General features: G+C 36.7%; 2 protein-coding genes across 3 annotated transcripts; one reads left to right on the top strand and one right to left on the bottom strand.

The window, feature by feature from the left end:
• The first annotated feature begins 278 nt into the window (after positions 1–278).
• LOC306865465 (torsin-4A-like) lies at positions 279–4114 on the top strand. Of its 2 annotated transcripts, none has more exons than XM_079410069.1 (2): positions 279–371; positions 2307–4114. In XM_079410069.1, exons 1-2 carry the CDS (start codon positions 336–338, stop codon positions 3534–3536), a joined length of 1266 nt encoding a protein of 421 aa, XP_079266195.1. In that variant the 5' UTR covers positions 279–335; the 3' UTR covers positions 3537–4114. The 2 variants fall into 2 exon arrangements, with proteins under 2 accessions (XP_079266195.1, XP_079266196.1); XM_079410070.1 differs by lacking the exon at positions 279–371 and adding an exon at positions 619–768.
• Positions 4115–4241: 127 nt separating this feature from the next.
• On the bottom strand, positions 4242–13556 carry LOC306865474 (non-selective voltage-gated ion channel VDAC2-like). The gene is made up of 9 exons (XM_079410080.1): positions 13467–13556; positions 12501–12572; positions 12362–12411; positions 10080–10232; positions 9925–9977; positions 9623–9844; positions 6799–6949; positions 6346–6403; positions 4242–4949 (listed from the first exon to the last, which is right to left on the bottom strand). Exons 2-9 carry the CDS (start codon positions 12565–12567, stop codon positions 4858–4860), a joined length of 846 nt encoding a protein of 281 aa, XP_079266206.1. The 5' UTR covers positions 12568–12572; positions 13467–13556; the 3' UTR covers positions 4242–4857.
• Between the last annotated feature and the right edge of the window lie 500 nt (positions 13557–14056).

A 14056-nucleotide genomic window follows, 5' to 3' on the forward strand; every position in this document is an offset into this window, starting at 1 on the left:
CTTACGTCAGCAAACACAGATTATACATTCTACTAGTTCTCTTGATTAATAGGGTTTCCTTATAGAATAAAACAAAAGCTGTGTATGATGCCCATTTTCCACAATACTTCAACAATTCAAATCAGTTTCCCAGTTCATTGTTTGAATCAAATGACGTACAACAAAGTGCAAACAGACTATTTTTATGCACAAAGGTACATCAGAAGTTCTGTTTCTTGCATTTATGAGGGAGGTGTGGTTTGTATGAGAGGAGGAGGAGCTGCAAAAGTCTGCCTGTTAATGTTCATCTGGCTGTGAGGAAGTCAGCTCATCAGGCAAGCTTCTAGAGGAATCTGATGTTTCCAAAGCACACACCAGAGTGCTTTCCAAAGGTAAGCCAGCTCTGTTTTTACAATGCATACTCTGTTTGTCCTTCTCAAGTTTTGCATTTGTCTTCCTGTATGTTTTTCTGTTGCATCTGATAAAGTTTAACCATTTTAGCTGAGGCAACTGTCTAGTCTTACTTAACTTCCCTCATCTGAGCAAAACCACTCTAGAGATTAAATTGCTGGGAAACTTCAGACTTGCAGTCTGGTCATGCACTTGCATGCATTGCTTTAGTTCTCCAAAAAGGGGTGTGAGAAAAAGGATTTCCAGGAAGTAAACCATACCTGCTTTGGCAGAGGGGCTCGTGAAGGAAAGTCAGAATGTGTGGAATGTTGAACGTACCATTTGCAAAGAAACTTAGTTTAAATGCACCTTTTGAGAAGCTTTCATAAGAGTTCCAAGGTCAGTTCTTTTTGTTTGAAGCAAATAGGCTTCATGTTTCTGATTCAATTTCATTGTAGGGTAAAAACGGAGAGGCCTCTTAGGAGCAAGAATTATTGTTTTTGTCATTTGATACTTGATAATCGGACAATACGAGCATAGCTTTTGTTGAAGCTGAGCTCTTTTGTTTTCTGTTGAGGTGAAACTTGTTTAAATGGAGTATCATTTGCATGTGTATAGTTTTTGACGCCAGTCTTTCAGCCTGCAGCCGAGGTGAATACAGCTTGAAAATAGTGAATGACGTTGATGCAACATGCTTCTGTTCTTGCTGTTTTGTGGCAATTGCAAACTGCACCAAACTGCAATGTGCATCACAAAGCAGAGGTTGAGTTTATGATGTATGCTGTTTACATGAGTCATGACTCATGATGCACTGAAAAGTTAGTCAGGATCATTTAGGACAGAAAGCACGCTTACTTTGAGGTGAGCATGCTAAACGAAAAATGCAAGAAGCAGAAATGTACAATGGTCATTTAATTTGTGCCATTTTTTTTAACCAAGTTTGGTCCTGCCCCAATGCCACTAACTGGCCATGCCACTAAAAACAGATTGCATTTGCACTTTGGTGCTGCTAATAATTCACGTCTATAATGACCTCTCACTGTTCGTTATCTGAATGCATATGCCTCCATTTAAATGGGGGTTAAATGTTTTTATTAATTTTCAAACATTACAAACAATTCCAAATCCAACAAGAGGGAAAAAAATAATTATAATAACAGAAAAAAAAGAATGACATAACTGTACAAACAATATGCCTTATTTATACTTCAATATACTACATATATTTAGACCTCATTAAACAAACCCTCTAATAAGAATAGAGGATATATCTAAGCCCATATATATCAGAAATGGGTACCACCTTCTATGAAATATGGCATCTTTGCTATAAGAAGCACAGGTTAAGTAATCTAATGATACATATTCCAATATGACCCTGTGCCATAGTGTCTTAGATGGGGCTTTATCACTTAATCAGTTAAAAAAATAAAAATTTTCTTGCACAAAATGTTAGGAACTTGCAAAGTGTATTTTTATGTTTGTCTAAGATAATATAATCATATATTCCAAGCAACATGTGTTTTGGACCACAGCCAATATTACTAGACAAAATAACATTAAGTTCTTGTTCAACCATAACCCAAAACTTCTGAATCTCCTTTCTGGTTTGTGAAGAAAGCAGTGTCCTTTTTCACAAAGTCTCTTAATTGTAAATCACGAAAAAAATCCTGAAGTGGAATACTGTACCTGATGACTAATTGGTCAAATGACATTAAAGTATTCCCCTCGAATAGATCATGTAAAGTGGTGAGACCTTTATGTACTTTATGTACCTTATGGACCTTTATTGCTATCGTTCCCCTGTTGGAAAATCCTGCAAAAACTACTCTGGATTTCGAAATGCAATCCTTATTTCTTATCATGGTAATTACTCAAATTTATTCGTCTTTCTTATAATGTCTGATTTTGATAATTTTTTTCATTGCTTTCCATAGATGGGAGAACAAGATCCCAGTGAGAGGCTGAGAGGAGACCATCCGAAAGAGACAAAGGAAAATGGCACAGGAAGCTTCTCCCAGTTCTCCTCAAGCGTACGCACCATGGTGCGCATTCGCCAGAAGTACCAAGCCATCAAAAAACGGCGTCTTGAGATAGCAGCGACGTCGTCTCAGAGCTTCGTGTCTCCACGGTCCACCCGCCCAAATGTTTTCACTTTTGAAAATCTTCAAGAGCCCATAAACTCTAACCCCTCCTCCCAGCGCAAGGGAAAAAAAAAGAGGAAGGGACGGGTTTTGTATCCAAGCAGCAGTTTGAGAGCCGTACCCACAAAAGAGAGAAGTCGTGCAAAGAACTGCCTCTACTTGTTGTGCATCATTTTATTTCTACAAGTTTACAACGCCATTGAGAACTTGGACGACCATGTGCTTAAATATGATCTAGATGGACTGGAGAAAACCCTTAAAAGGGAAGTGTTTGGCCAACAGGAAGTGGCAGAGAGTCTTCTGGGTCATTTACGTGATTATTTGTCAACTTATGTACACAATAAACCTTTAGTGTTGTCGCTCCATGGACCCACTGGAGTTGGGAAGAGCCACGTTGGCAGATTACTGGCTCAGCATTTCCGCTCAGTTGTTGGTGATGACTTGGTGATGCAGTACTTCGTTCTGCACCATTGCCCAACAGACGACGATATCCCACAATGCACCAAATCTCTGGACTCTCACGTCTCGGAAATGGTCACTCAGGCTGAGGAAGAAGAGAAGATACCGGTCTTTATCTTCGATGAAGTGGAACATATGCCCAGGGAGTTGCTGGACACATTGCAAGAACTGATTAATCCCAAAAACAACAACGAATACTTAAACGCCATCTACATTCTCATTAGCAACCTGGGACATGAAGACATCACCAAATTCGTTCTGCACAACTCCAGCGTCGCCATCTCAGGCCGTTTGAGCTTGAGTCAGGAGCTGAACCCTTGGTTGCGTAGCTACCTTGAAAGATGCCACGTGCTATTTTTGGAAGCAGAGCTCCTGCCCTTTATGCTTTTGGAGAAGAGCCACGTAATGGATTGTTTTATTGACGAGATGTCCAGGGAAGGATTCTACCCAGATCGATCCCATGTAGAAAGGCTTGCAGAACAACTATCATACTATATAGTTGGCGAACAGGAATTTTCTCACACCGGATGCAGGCAGGTTGTGGCAAAAGTGAACCTTCTCTGAAACAAAATCTGCCGTGCAGATGGTCAACGTGAGGAAATTGTTATTGGTGCCATGAAAATGACAATTTTTTTCACATTTCATTGTGCATTCTATGTATAAAATTTTTTTGCTGTACAGTTTTACATTATATTTGTAAAGAAAGTGGTAAACAGTTCGGTTTCAAAGTTTGGGGTGTGTAAGATTTTATGTTTTTGAAAAAAAGTCTCTTCTGCTCACCAAGATTGCATTTATTTGATTAAGAAATACAGTAAAAACACTAATATTGTGAAATATTACAATTTAAAGTACCTGTTTTCTATTTGAATATAGTTTAAAATGTAATTTATTCCTTTGCTCAAAGCTATCCAGTCTTCAGTGTCACAAGATCCTTAAAAATTGCATTTATTTGAATAATACATTTTTGAAACTTTTGAAACATCCTTGCTGAATAAAAGTATTAATTTATTTAATAAATCTTTCTAACCCCAGACTTTTGAATGGTACTGTATTTCTCATAATACTTTTACTGTGAAGCAGGTCCATGAAACAAGCACAACTCTAAATAACACAAAACAGCATTAAAATTTTCTTTGTTTATTAAAATTTCTCAATTTCCACTGGAAAAATTAGGTACAAAGACCAACTTCCTCAAGATTGCAAAATTATATATATATATATATATATATATATAATAACAACAATATATATAATAGTAATATGGAAAAAGCATTTATATCTGTGCCCATAAAGAGTTCAGTGCACAAAAAGCTCACCGAAACACTTTTGAAATGGTTTGCTAGCGGCATATTTTCCCACAATACAGAGTTGCTCTCTAACCACCAATGAGTGTGAAAATGATAGTGTTACAAGTTCTAAAAATACACATGCTGTCTGTTCAATTTTCTGTGAGGCCTAAAGCCCTAGAAGTGCAACATCACTCTTGATTGAGCATCCTGAGAAGTAACCTCAACTACGACCATGCAAGTGTATGACCTTCGCTCACTGACGCGATAAATCAAACGCAATTGCTTAGCATGCCCTGACATCACCAGAGAAACACTCCAAGCTTGCAAATCTACCGCTACTTGTGTAATTTGGTTTGCTCTAGGTGCTCTACATAAATATACGGCTGTGGTTAAATAAATGAGGTGATCTGCAAATATTTCCCTTAGAAGGCCAGATCTTACGGCCAGTTGAGATTGAATCACTCAGCTCCCACAGACTTGCAAAAACCATCAACATGCCGCTAAGTGTTTTTAGTCATCGAGTGCTAGTGTGTGATGTAGGAGGGACAACATGAGGACTGGGTCTCTCTTCTTCGGTGTCTTTTGCACTACGGCAGCTACGCTTCCAGTTCAAAACCCAGTCCTACTTTGTGTCCGCCGGTGTTGAAGTTTTTTCCGTCGATCAAGGCAGAGAGAGTGAGTTTCACACCTTTACATTGGGACAAAGAGAATGTAAGACATTAAAAGATGTACAAAGAGGTTAATAAGTATCTTAAAGAAATAAAACTTTGGTCACAAAATAACTGGAATGAAATACTAGTGTACTACATATTGTGGAGTATATACTGCGTACTATTTATTAATAATTACTAGTTTTGAAACAGCATTTTGTACATTTTTTAGCAAATTGTATGCCGTATGCAAAGATCAACGCCTTTAAACAGTAGTATGTGACATTGCTGTCACAATCTCACTGTTGCATGTAAAATTCAGTGAAATAAATTTGTTTTTAAAAGTACATTTGTAATCAATTTTTATTTTACAAAAAAAAAATTACATTTTCCTGAACATTTACTAACTCTCAGGCTATCCAAAATGTAAATTTGTGGGAGCAGATTTGGAGAAATGTAGCTTTACATCACTTGCTCACCAATGGATCCTCTGCAGTGAATGGGTGCCGTCAGAATGAGAGTCTAAACAGCTGATAAAAACATCACAGTAATCCACACCACTCCAGTCCATCAGTTAATGTCTTGTGAAGCCAAAGCTGCATGTTTGTATGAAACAAATCCATCAATAAGGCATTTTTACTTTCAAACCATCATTTATGGCTAGATTATTTGCCATAATCCATAATAACGCTCCCTCCAGTGAAAATGTCTATACCCTGTTGTCCTCTCACATTAAAATCCACAGACATATTTGTTTAGAAAATGATTTTGGTAAACTGCTTGATCTGTGCATATTTCTCTCCTGATTCAGATGAGTTGACTTTTTCACTGAAAAAACATGGACTCATATTTTAGCAACCGGTTGAAGTTTAGCAGTCTTAATAATACATTCATACATTCATGTGTTCTTACAGACACACATCTTTTGGCTTCACAAGATGTTAACTGATGGACTGGAGTGGTGTGGAGTACTTGTGGATTATTGTGATGTTTTTATCAGATGTTTGGACTCTCATTCTGACGGCACCCATTCATTGCAGGGGATCCATTGGTGAGTAAAGTCTGTAAAATCTGTTTCCAAGAATCAAACTCATCTACATTTTAGATTTCCTGAGGGTGAGAAAAGTTTCAGTAAATGTACATGTACAACTATTCCTAATGCCTCAACTTCCAGTAATATGCTTAAAAAATCAAAAAGGAAGATGCTAAAAATCACTCTTGATTCATTCTTCACGCTTCAAATGAAATGCCCTGCATTCTCAGATAAAGTACTCCCTGCAATGCTTTGGCTGTATATTGAACATTTTGGCAGATGTCATCTGTGTATTTGGTGCTTACAGAAAATTCACAAACTGCAGTTTACATACTGCATACTGTAGAACGGTTATGCTATTCATATCCAGAGATCATAAACAATAATTATAACATGATTACCGGGTCGAAGACTCTGAGTGTATCCAACTCCAATCAGACTGGCATTGTTCACTTTGGCCTGTTATGAGGAAATAATGAAAAAAAACATACTCAGGTTGGTCATTCCAAGCTTTTAATATTTAATATAACTTCCCTGTAAGGGCAGATTTAGACCTGAGAATAATCCAAAAAAACAACATGGATGCAGATGCTTCTTGTTAGACAAACCTTGGTTTGACGTGGTGTTGTGAAATGTGTCATAACGTGAATCATAATGCAAGACACGTCTGCATTTGCATTGCCAGCACCGCTGTTATGTACAACGGAACCACAAGCATGCAGTGTATTAGCCAAGAATTTGCATGTGTGATTGCGTACTTGCATAGAGTGTTTTTTTGACTTAACTGAATTCATACAAGTGAATTATCCTTTGCTCAACAACATAATGTGGTTGTGTGAAAATTGGCAACTTACAGACAACGAGGCATCTTTATCTAGCTGGTACTTTGCAGCAACTCCGAAGCGCGTGTTGTTGCTGCCTGAAGTCCAGGCCAAAGTGACGGCCGTCTCCAGCTGATCACTGACCTTCTGATAGACAGATCCTCCGAATTCAGCTCCGTCATTACTGGTGACACACGACACACTTCACATCCTTAGAACGTATTAGACCAATAGCATACCTTCAAAATGTTTTTCTTTTACTTAACTAATTATTGACAGTCAATTATGATAATGAGATAATGAGAAGTATACAGGTCCTTTTCAAAAAATTAGCATATTGTGATAAAGTTCATTATTTTCTGTAATGTACTGATAAACATTAGACTTTCATATATTTTAGATTCATTACAACACAACTGAAGTAGTTCAAGCCTTTTATTGTTTTAATATTGATGATTTTGGCATACAGCTCATGAAAACCCAAAATTCCTATCTCAAAAAATTAGCATATCATGAAAAGGTTCTCTAAACGAGCTATTAACCTAATCATCTGAATCAACTAATTAACTCTAAACACCTGCAAAAGATTCCTGAGGCTTTTAAAAACTCCCAGCCTGGTTCATTACTCAAAACTGCAATCATGGGTAAGACTGCCGACCTGACTGCTGTCCAGAAGGCCGTCATTGACACCCTCAAGCAAGAGGGTAAGACACAGAAAGAAATTTCTGAACGAATAGTCTGTTCCCAGAGTGCTGTATCAAGGCACCTCAGTGGGAAGTCTGTGGGAAGGAAAAAGTGTGGCAGAAAACGCAGCACAACGAGAAGAGGTGACCGGACCCTGAGGAAGATTGTGGAGAAGGACCGATTCCAGACCTTGGGGGACCTGCGGAAGCAGTGGACTGAGTCTGGAGTAGAAACATCCAGAGCCACCGTGTACAGGCGTGTGCAGGAAATGGGCTACAGGTGCTGCATTCCCCAGGTCAAGCCACTTTTGAACAGAGAAGCAGCACTGGACTGTTGCTCAGTGGTCCAAAGTACTTTTTTCGGATGAAAGCAAATTTTGCATGTCATTCGGAAATCAAGGTGCCAGAGTCTGGAGGAAGACTGGGGAGAGGGAAATGCCAAAATGCCTGAAGTCCAGTGTCAAGTACCCACAGTCAGTGATGCTGGTGTTGGTCCACTGTGTTTTATCAAGGGCAGGGTCAATGCAGCTAGCTATCAGGAGATTTTGGAGCACTTCATGTTTCCATCTGCTGAAAAGCTTTATGGAGATGAAGATTTCATTTTTCAGCACGACCTGGCACCTGCTCACAGTGCCAAAACCACTGGTAAATGGTTTACTGACCATGGTATTACTGTGCTCAATTGGCCTGCCAACTCTCCTGACCTGAACCCCATAGAGAATCTGTGGGATATTGTGAAGAGAAAGTTGAGAGACGCAAGACCCAACACTCTGGATGAGCTTAAGGCCGCTATCGAAGCATCCTGGGCCTCCATAACACCTCAGCAGTGCCACAGGCTGATTGCCTCCATGCCACGCCGCATTGAAGCAGTCATTTCTGCAAAAGGATTCCCGACCAAGTATTGAGTGCATAACTGAACATAATTATTTGAAGGTTGACCTTTTTTGTATTAAAAACACTTTTCTTTTATTGGTCGGATGAAATATGCTAATTTTTTGAGATAGGAATTTGGGGTTTTCATGAGCTGTATGCCAAAATCATCAATATTAAAACAATAAAAGGCTTGAACTACTTCAGTTGTGTTGTAATGAATCTAAAATATATGAAAGTCTAATGTTTATCAGTACATTACAGAAAATAATGAACTTTATCACAATATGCTAATTTTTTGAAAAGGACCTGTATATGTACTAAGGCTGGGTGTTGACACAAATTTCATGAATTCTGATCTCGATTCAATTTAATATACAATCATTTAGATATATAAACTAATACTGTAAACTATAAAGCACACCCTGTCAATTAGTACATTATAATATTAAAGCTTAAAATTAACAACTGATTCATTTAAATTGCACACAATATTATACGAAAAGTTTTATTCAAACATGCATTAAATACTGAAGAAAAGGTTAAGTAAACAAATAATGAATATGTAATCCAGTGTTTGCATATATTTAGCAAAATGCCCTCACTAGGTGTTTCATTGACCTCTTTCCGCGACTGAAACACTGACTGAGTGATTCTCATATCGGTAAACTGTAAGATTTCGTAGTTTCTGATGTTAAATTCATGTTTATTTTGTACTGTAACTGAGCTGAAAACTCAGATTTAGTTTCATATCAAAAGTGACAAAGCACAAAGTGATTACTGGAGGCCTAATGTCAGCAAGATCGTAGCTAGCTAAATCAATATATTTAAAAATATTAAAAAGTTCATTACGAGCTTAAATTCTGACAAATAAGTCAGAATTGTAATATATAAACTCGCATTTCTGATTTTTTCTCGCAGTTCTGATTTTTTGTTTCCACCACAGAATGAAAAAATAAAAGTAATCGCGACTTATCTCACTTTTTTATCTCACAATTATGTATGGAAACAGAATAATGACAATAGTTTTTGAAACATAAAGCATGCTGAATTCCACAAATCGCTACAGAATGTTTCAAAAACTACTGTCATTATTCTGCTTCCATAATTATGACTTTATATCTCCCAAAAAAAAAAAACTGAATTGAGAGATACAAACTCAGAATTGTGTGAAAAAAACAATTTCCTTCTTAATTTTTTTTTTCATCCTGTGGCAAAAACAAGCTTTCATAGCAATTTCTGCCAAAATCAACTTAAAATCCACTGATCAGTATTTTCCCCTCTTGTTTTTCATTGATTCTTACACATTGGTGTGAAGCTGGAAATCTCCGGCCTTGTATCCCAGAGAGAAGTTGTTTTGCACAAGTTTGGATTTGGCCGTGTCAAACGCCATCTGGTAACCCAAGAGCCAGCCTTCATTTCCCAGAACCGCTGCAGAGTGCACAACCAGACCCTCAAAATCAATGTCGCAGCTCGCATTGACGAAGTCACGCTTGTAGCCAGTCTTCAGTTTACCGCTCTTCTTGCTAAAGACAGAATAACACTGTCAAAGACATCAAACAAAATCATCAAACCAGCCTTGATGCGTCAGATACTAACAACTCACCCTGTGTTTGGTACAAAAGACATATCCAGGGCCACTTTCAACCCCTGCGTGAGCTGAGGAGATGATACAAGTTATGAATATGATAGCAAACCATTTTGATCATACTTAGTGTGACTCAATAGGGGTCAAAGGTCATGAGGAGAGTGTGATCAGACCTGGTCTTCCACAGACACTTCTGTAGTGAGCATGTTGTCTGTGTTCCACTTCTGGTTTAAACTCAATCCCAGATCCTTCATCTTATACTTGGTCTCCAAACTCCCACCAGCTTTTCCCGTGTCCGTGTTGGTGGATCCAGATGTGTTGAACTCCTGCAGTTGGATTAGAGTTTATGAACAGGATTAAAAAAATTAAAATAAAACTAGGCATGTTTAGCAACAAACAGCTTTTTTATCATATCTGTCTAAAAGCACTAGACTGTTACCTACTTTTGTGTTCAATATTTCAATGTTTTGATTTCAGATTGTAATTTCACTTTTTTTTTTACTATCAGAGAAGATAGTAAAGATAAATATTGGACTTTTTTTTACTGACAATTACTAACAATTCTAATTAAGAAATCATCTTTAGTGAAGGCAATTCATTAGCTGATATTTGGCCATTTTAAGCTTTTTGTTTTCTACCAATGATTATTATTTATACACTATTATAGTATTTATTAATATGTTCAATTCATTTTTTATTTTATTTTAAGTTTTCAATTAGTATAAGTTTTAGTAAATGTATTTTTTCTTTTGTCATTTGTTAGTTTTTACCCATTATTTAAATATTATTATTTCATTAAATACGTTGAAATATTTCTAAATAGCTTTAGTTAATTATTTCAGTTTTAGTATATTTAGTACTTCATGCCAAGGCATCCTTTCTAATTTTTTTCTACAAAGTTTAAGCTTTTCATCTAATATCTATTTTATTTCAGCTTTATTTCAGTTACCGAATTACCCATTTTTCAATTACAATCAGATTTTTAATAATATTAATTTGAATTACAGTTAAAAACAACAACACCGCTATGGAAAACCCTGTAATTATCAATTAACAAATTTGTTTTTTATTAATTTACCAAATTATTGATATTTCAATTTTTTAATAACAGTTTTAATAGTGTTAATTTTACTTTTAGTTAAAAATAACAACACTGTTACCAACAAACCTGTATTTAACAGTTAAAAGTATCTGTCAGGAAGTCTATATTTGTGCATTATTAAAAAACAACACATTAAATAAACAATAAAAGAGACACTGAACATGAAGAGGACAGTGTGAGCAGGTGTCTCATGACATTACTGCATGGCAGATGGCGAGCGATGTGACAGAATCAGGTTTATTTTGATTGTGACCCAGAAACACTGATGGGACGTGACTCTTATTTAACTCTAGAGCAATGTTGGTTCTGTAGTCAGAGAAAAATGATTCAAAAATAAATTCACACGACGTGAAAATAGTACCCACGAATAACTGACATCAAGATAAAGGTTCAGGCACTTCCGCCTGTATGGTAAATGATGTGTGATGGAGACCACAGAGACATGTGGGCCTTCAGAGTGAAACATCCCACATCACACCAACACTCCTACAATAGTCTTACCATCTAAATGCATTTCCCAAAATGGTGCATCAAAGACACAGAAATTGCATTAATGATGACATACATGACAATTAAGCATTAAGGTAGTAAAATTTGCTTCTTTGTCATGAGAACAATGACACCTTGAGGGAATAGTTCATCCAAACATGTACATTTTCTGTAAATGTTCTCCACTTCAGACCATCCAAGATGTAGCTGACTTTGGTTCTTCAGATTTGGAGAAATGTAGCATTGCATCACTTGCTCACCGATGGATCCTCTGCGGTGAATGGGTGCCGTCAGAACGAGAGTAATAATCCACAAGTAACACACAGATCAAGGACCGTTTATGAGTGAAAACAGCTCTAAACAAATATGTTGGTGGATTATTTTATATGAGAGGACTACTTTTTTCCAAAGTGGACTTTTTCACTCAAGGAAGCATTATTATGGATAATGGCCACAAGCAATGTTTTAAAGTTAAATGATGGCATTATTGATAGATTTGTTTCTTACAAACAGGCAGTTTTTGGCTTCACAAGATGTTAACTGATGGACTGGAGTGGTTGGATTATTGTGATGTTTTAATCAGCTGTTTGGACTCTCATTCTGACGGCACCCATTCACTGCAAAGCATCCATTGCTGAGCAAGTCATGTAATGCTACATTTCTCCAAATCTGTTCCAATGAGCAAACAAACTCATCTACATCTCGGATGGCCTGATGATAAGTATATTTTCAGCAAATGTCCATTTTTGGGTGAGCTATTCCTTTAATGGTCCTTAAAATAGTCTTAAATTTTATTTATGCAAAATATAATTTAGTTTTATATTGGAGAAAGCACTACTAGAAATTAAACAACAACTAACTCACCACTCCATTTTGAGATTTAGTTTTGAGGTCCAATTTAACAATCCCAAAACCTACAAACAAAACAAAGACATTAAATACAGTAGAATGCAATTTGCCTTTAAAGCAAACAACTTTTCCAGGACAGAGTGAGTTTCCTCACCGTATCCCTTGCTGAAAATGTCCTTGGCTGCTTTTCCCAGGTCTGAGTATGCAGGAGGAACAGCCATTATATCTGATACATAAACGAAAGGGGAAATATCAGCACATTTAAACTGTCAATGGTGTTATAAGTAAGCTACAAAAATGTAAAATGAAACCGGGGATCAATCCGCAGATAAAGCAAACCCACAAAATGGCATCATCAGTTACCAAACCCATTGTGTGAATGTAGTTCATAGTAGTTATTCATTTTCTAGCCTAGTAAATTAAGCTTTCATGATCTGTACATAACTGCATTCTGACTGCCAACACATCTCACTTATAAATGCATTAAAACATTATTTTACGAGGGTCGGTCAGATACTAGAAAATAAGTGGACAACCAGCAAATTATAACTTGGTTGCATGCAATAATTATGCCAACCAGCCTCCTTAATACTGTGCATCTATTTTTATTGTCCATGTGGGTTTTTAAATTGCAGTACAAATAAAATGGGCAGCATTTTAGAGCATTAAACATGTTTATCATCCCTAAAAATACTGCCTATCTAGGGTAGGTATATTTACTGACATTAATACTGAAATCAAGAACAGAAAAACTGATGGTAAAACTGCTATAATACTTCTGTTAGAAAAATACCAGATACATGCATTATCTTACACTTGAGAAGTAAAGAAACAGCTATGTGTGTTGATGCATGAGGAGGCGTGGTCTTGAGCTGATACTCTAATCATGATTGGAGGAAAGACTTAATCATATGCAGAAAGCACAAACATGTTGCACAGACAGGGTAAAACGTCACATTTAAGCATTCATGATCAGCACAAAACTACACGGTTAACAAGGAAAAGGTGTTTAAATATAAACTAGGGTGAGGTTATGAAAATGAGCTTCTGTGCTGGCTCGATATTTAAAGCTGGCGGTTAAAGTTGCGGTCTAGTTAAAAATACAATGATAAATTCATACCCAGGATGATGTTGTTGTTGAGACAGAAATAAAATGATGATGCGAAACGAAGATTTAGTGTGTCCTGTGTTTCAGCTACAGGACACAGTGAAGGAGACAAACTGCGCATGCGCACTGAAACGATTTCTAAATAAAAGTCCCCAGCGAGACATTTTTCACAAATAACATTTTTTCATTTTTTTTACAACCTTAATTTCCAGCAATTAGCCATATATTCTACAATATAGTAACTGTGTTTTTTTTTTCAAAAGTTTTGAAGGTGTTTGAACTGTAAATATATCAGGTTATATAAATCCACGGCATTTTTTTTAAATACTTTTTTTTTGTTTATTGTTATTCCAAAGCACTCATGCATTATATTTCAAAATGCTGACAAATGAGAGATAGCAGAAGCTGCAGTTTCCAGCTGAAATTAATTATGTGCCCATATTCAACACTGCTTCATTATTATTACTCAAACACACTCAGTTACCAGCAGATGTCCTCACCTTCACACAATACTGCTCTCATTATTATGGATCACTTGGAAATTCCTATTTTTTATTATAAATAATCGATTATATTTTTCATATGCTCTGTCCCTCTTTCCA

This window comes from Barbus barbus, assembly GCF_936440315.1.
Source record: "Barbus barbus genome assembly, chromosome: 47".
NCBI classification, from domain to species: domain Eukaryota; kingdom Metazoa; phylum Chordata; class Actinopteri; order Cypriniformes; family Cyprinidae; genus Barbus; species Barbus barbus.

Bases quoted from the DNA above. Each gene is read 5' to 3' on its own strand.
- LOC306865465 (XM_079410069.1), top strand. From the start codon at position 336: ATGTTTCCAAAGCACACACCAGAGTGCTTTCCAAAG. The intron at 372-2,306 runs GTAAGCCAGCTC...TGCTTTCCATAG, and splicing joins CACCAGAGTGCTTTCCAAAG to ATGGGAGAACAAGATCCCAG.
- LOC306865474 (XM_079410080.1), bottom strand. From the start codon at position 12,567: ATGGCTGTTCCTCCTGCATACTCAGACCTGGGAAAAGCAGCCAAGGAC. The intron at 9,978-10,079 runs GTCTGATCACAC...TCATCTCCTCAG, and splicing joins AAGTGTCTGTGGAAGACCAG to CTCACGCAGGGGTTGAAAGT. The intron at 4,950-6,345 runs GTAATCATGTTA...CCCAATGTAAAG, and splicing joins CACTCAGAGTCTTCGACCCG to GTGTGAAACTCACTCTCTCT.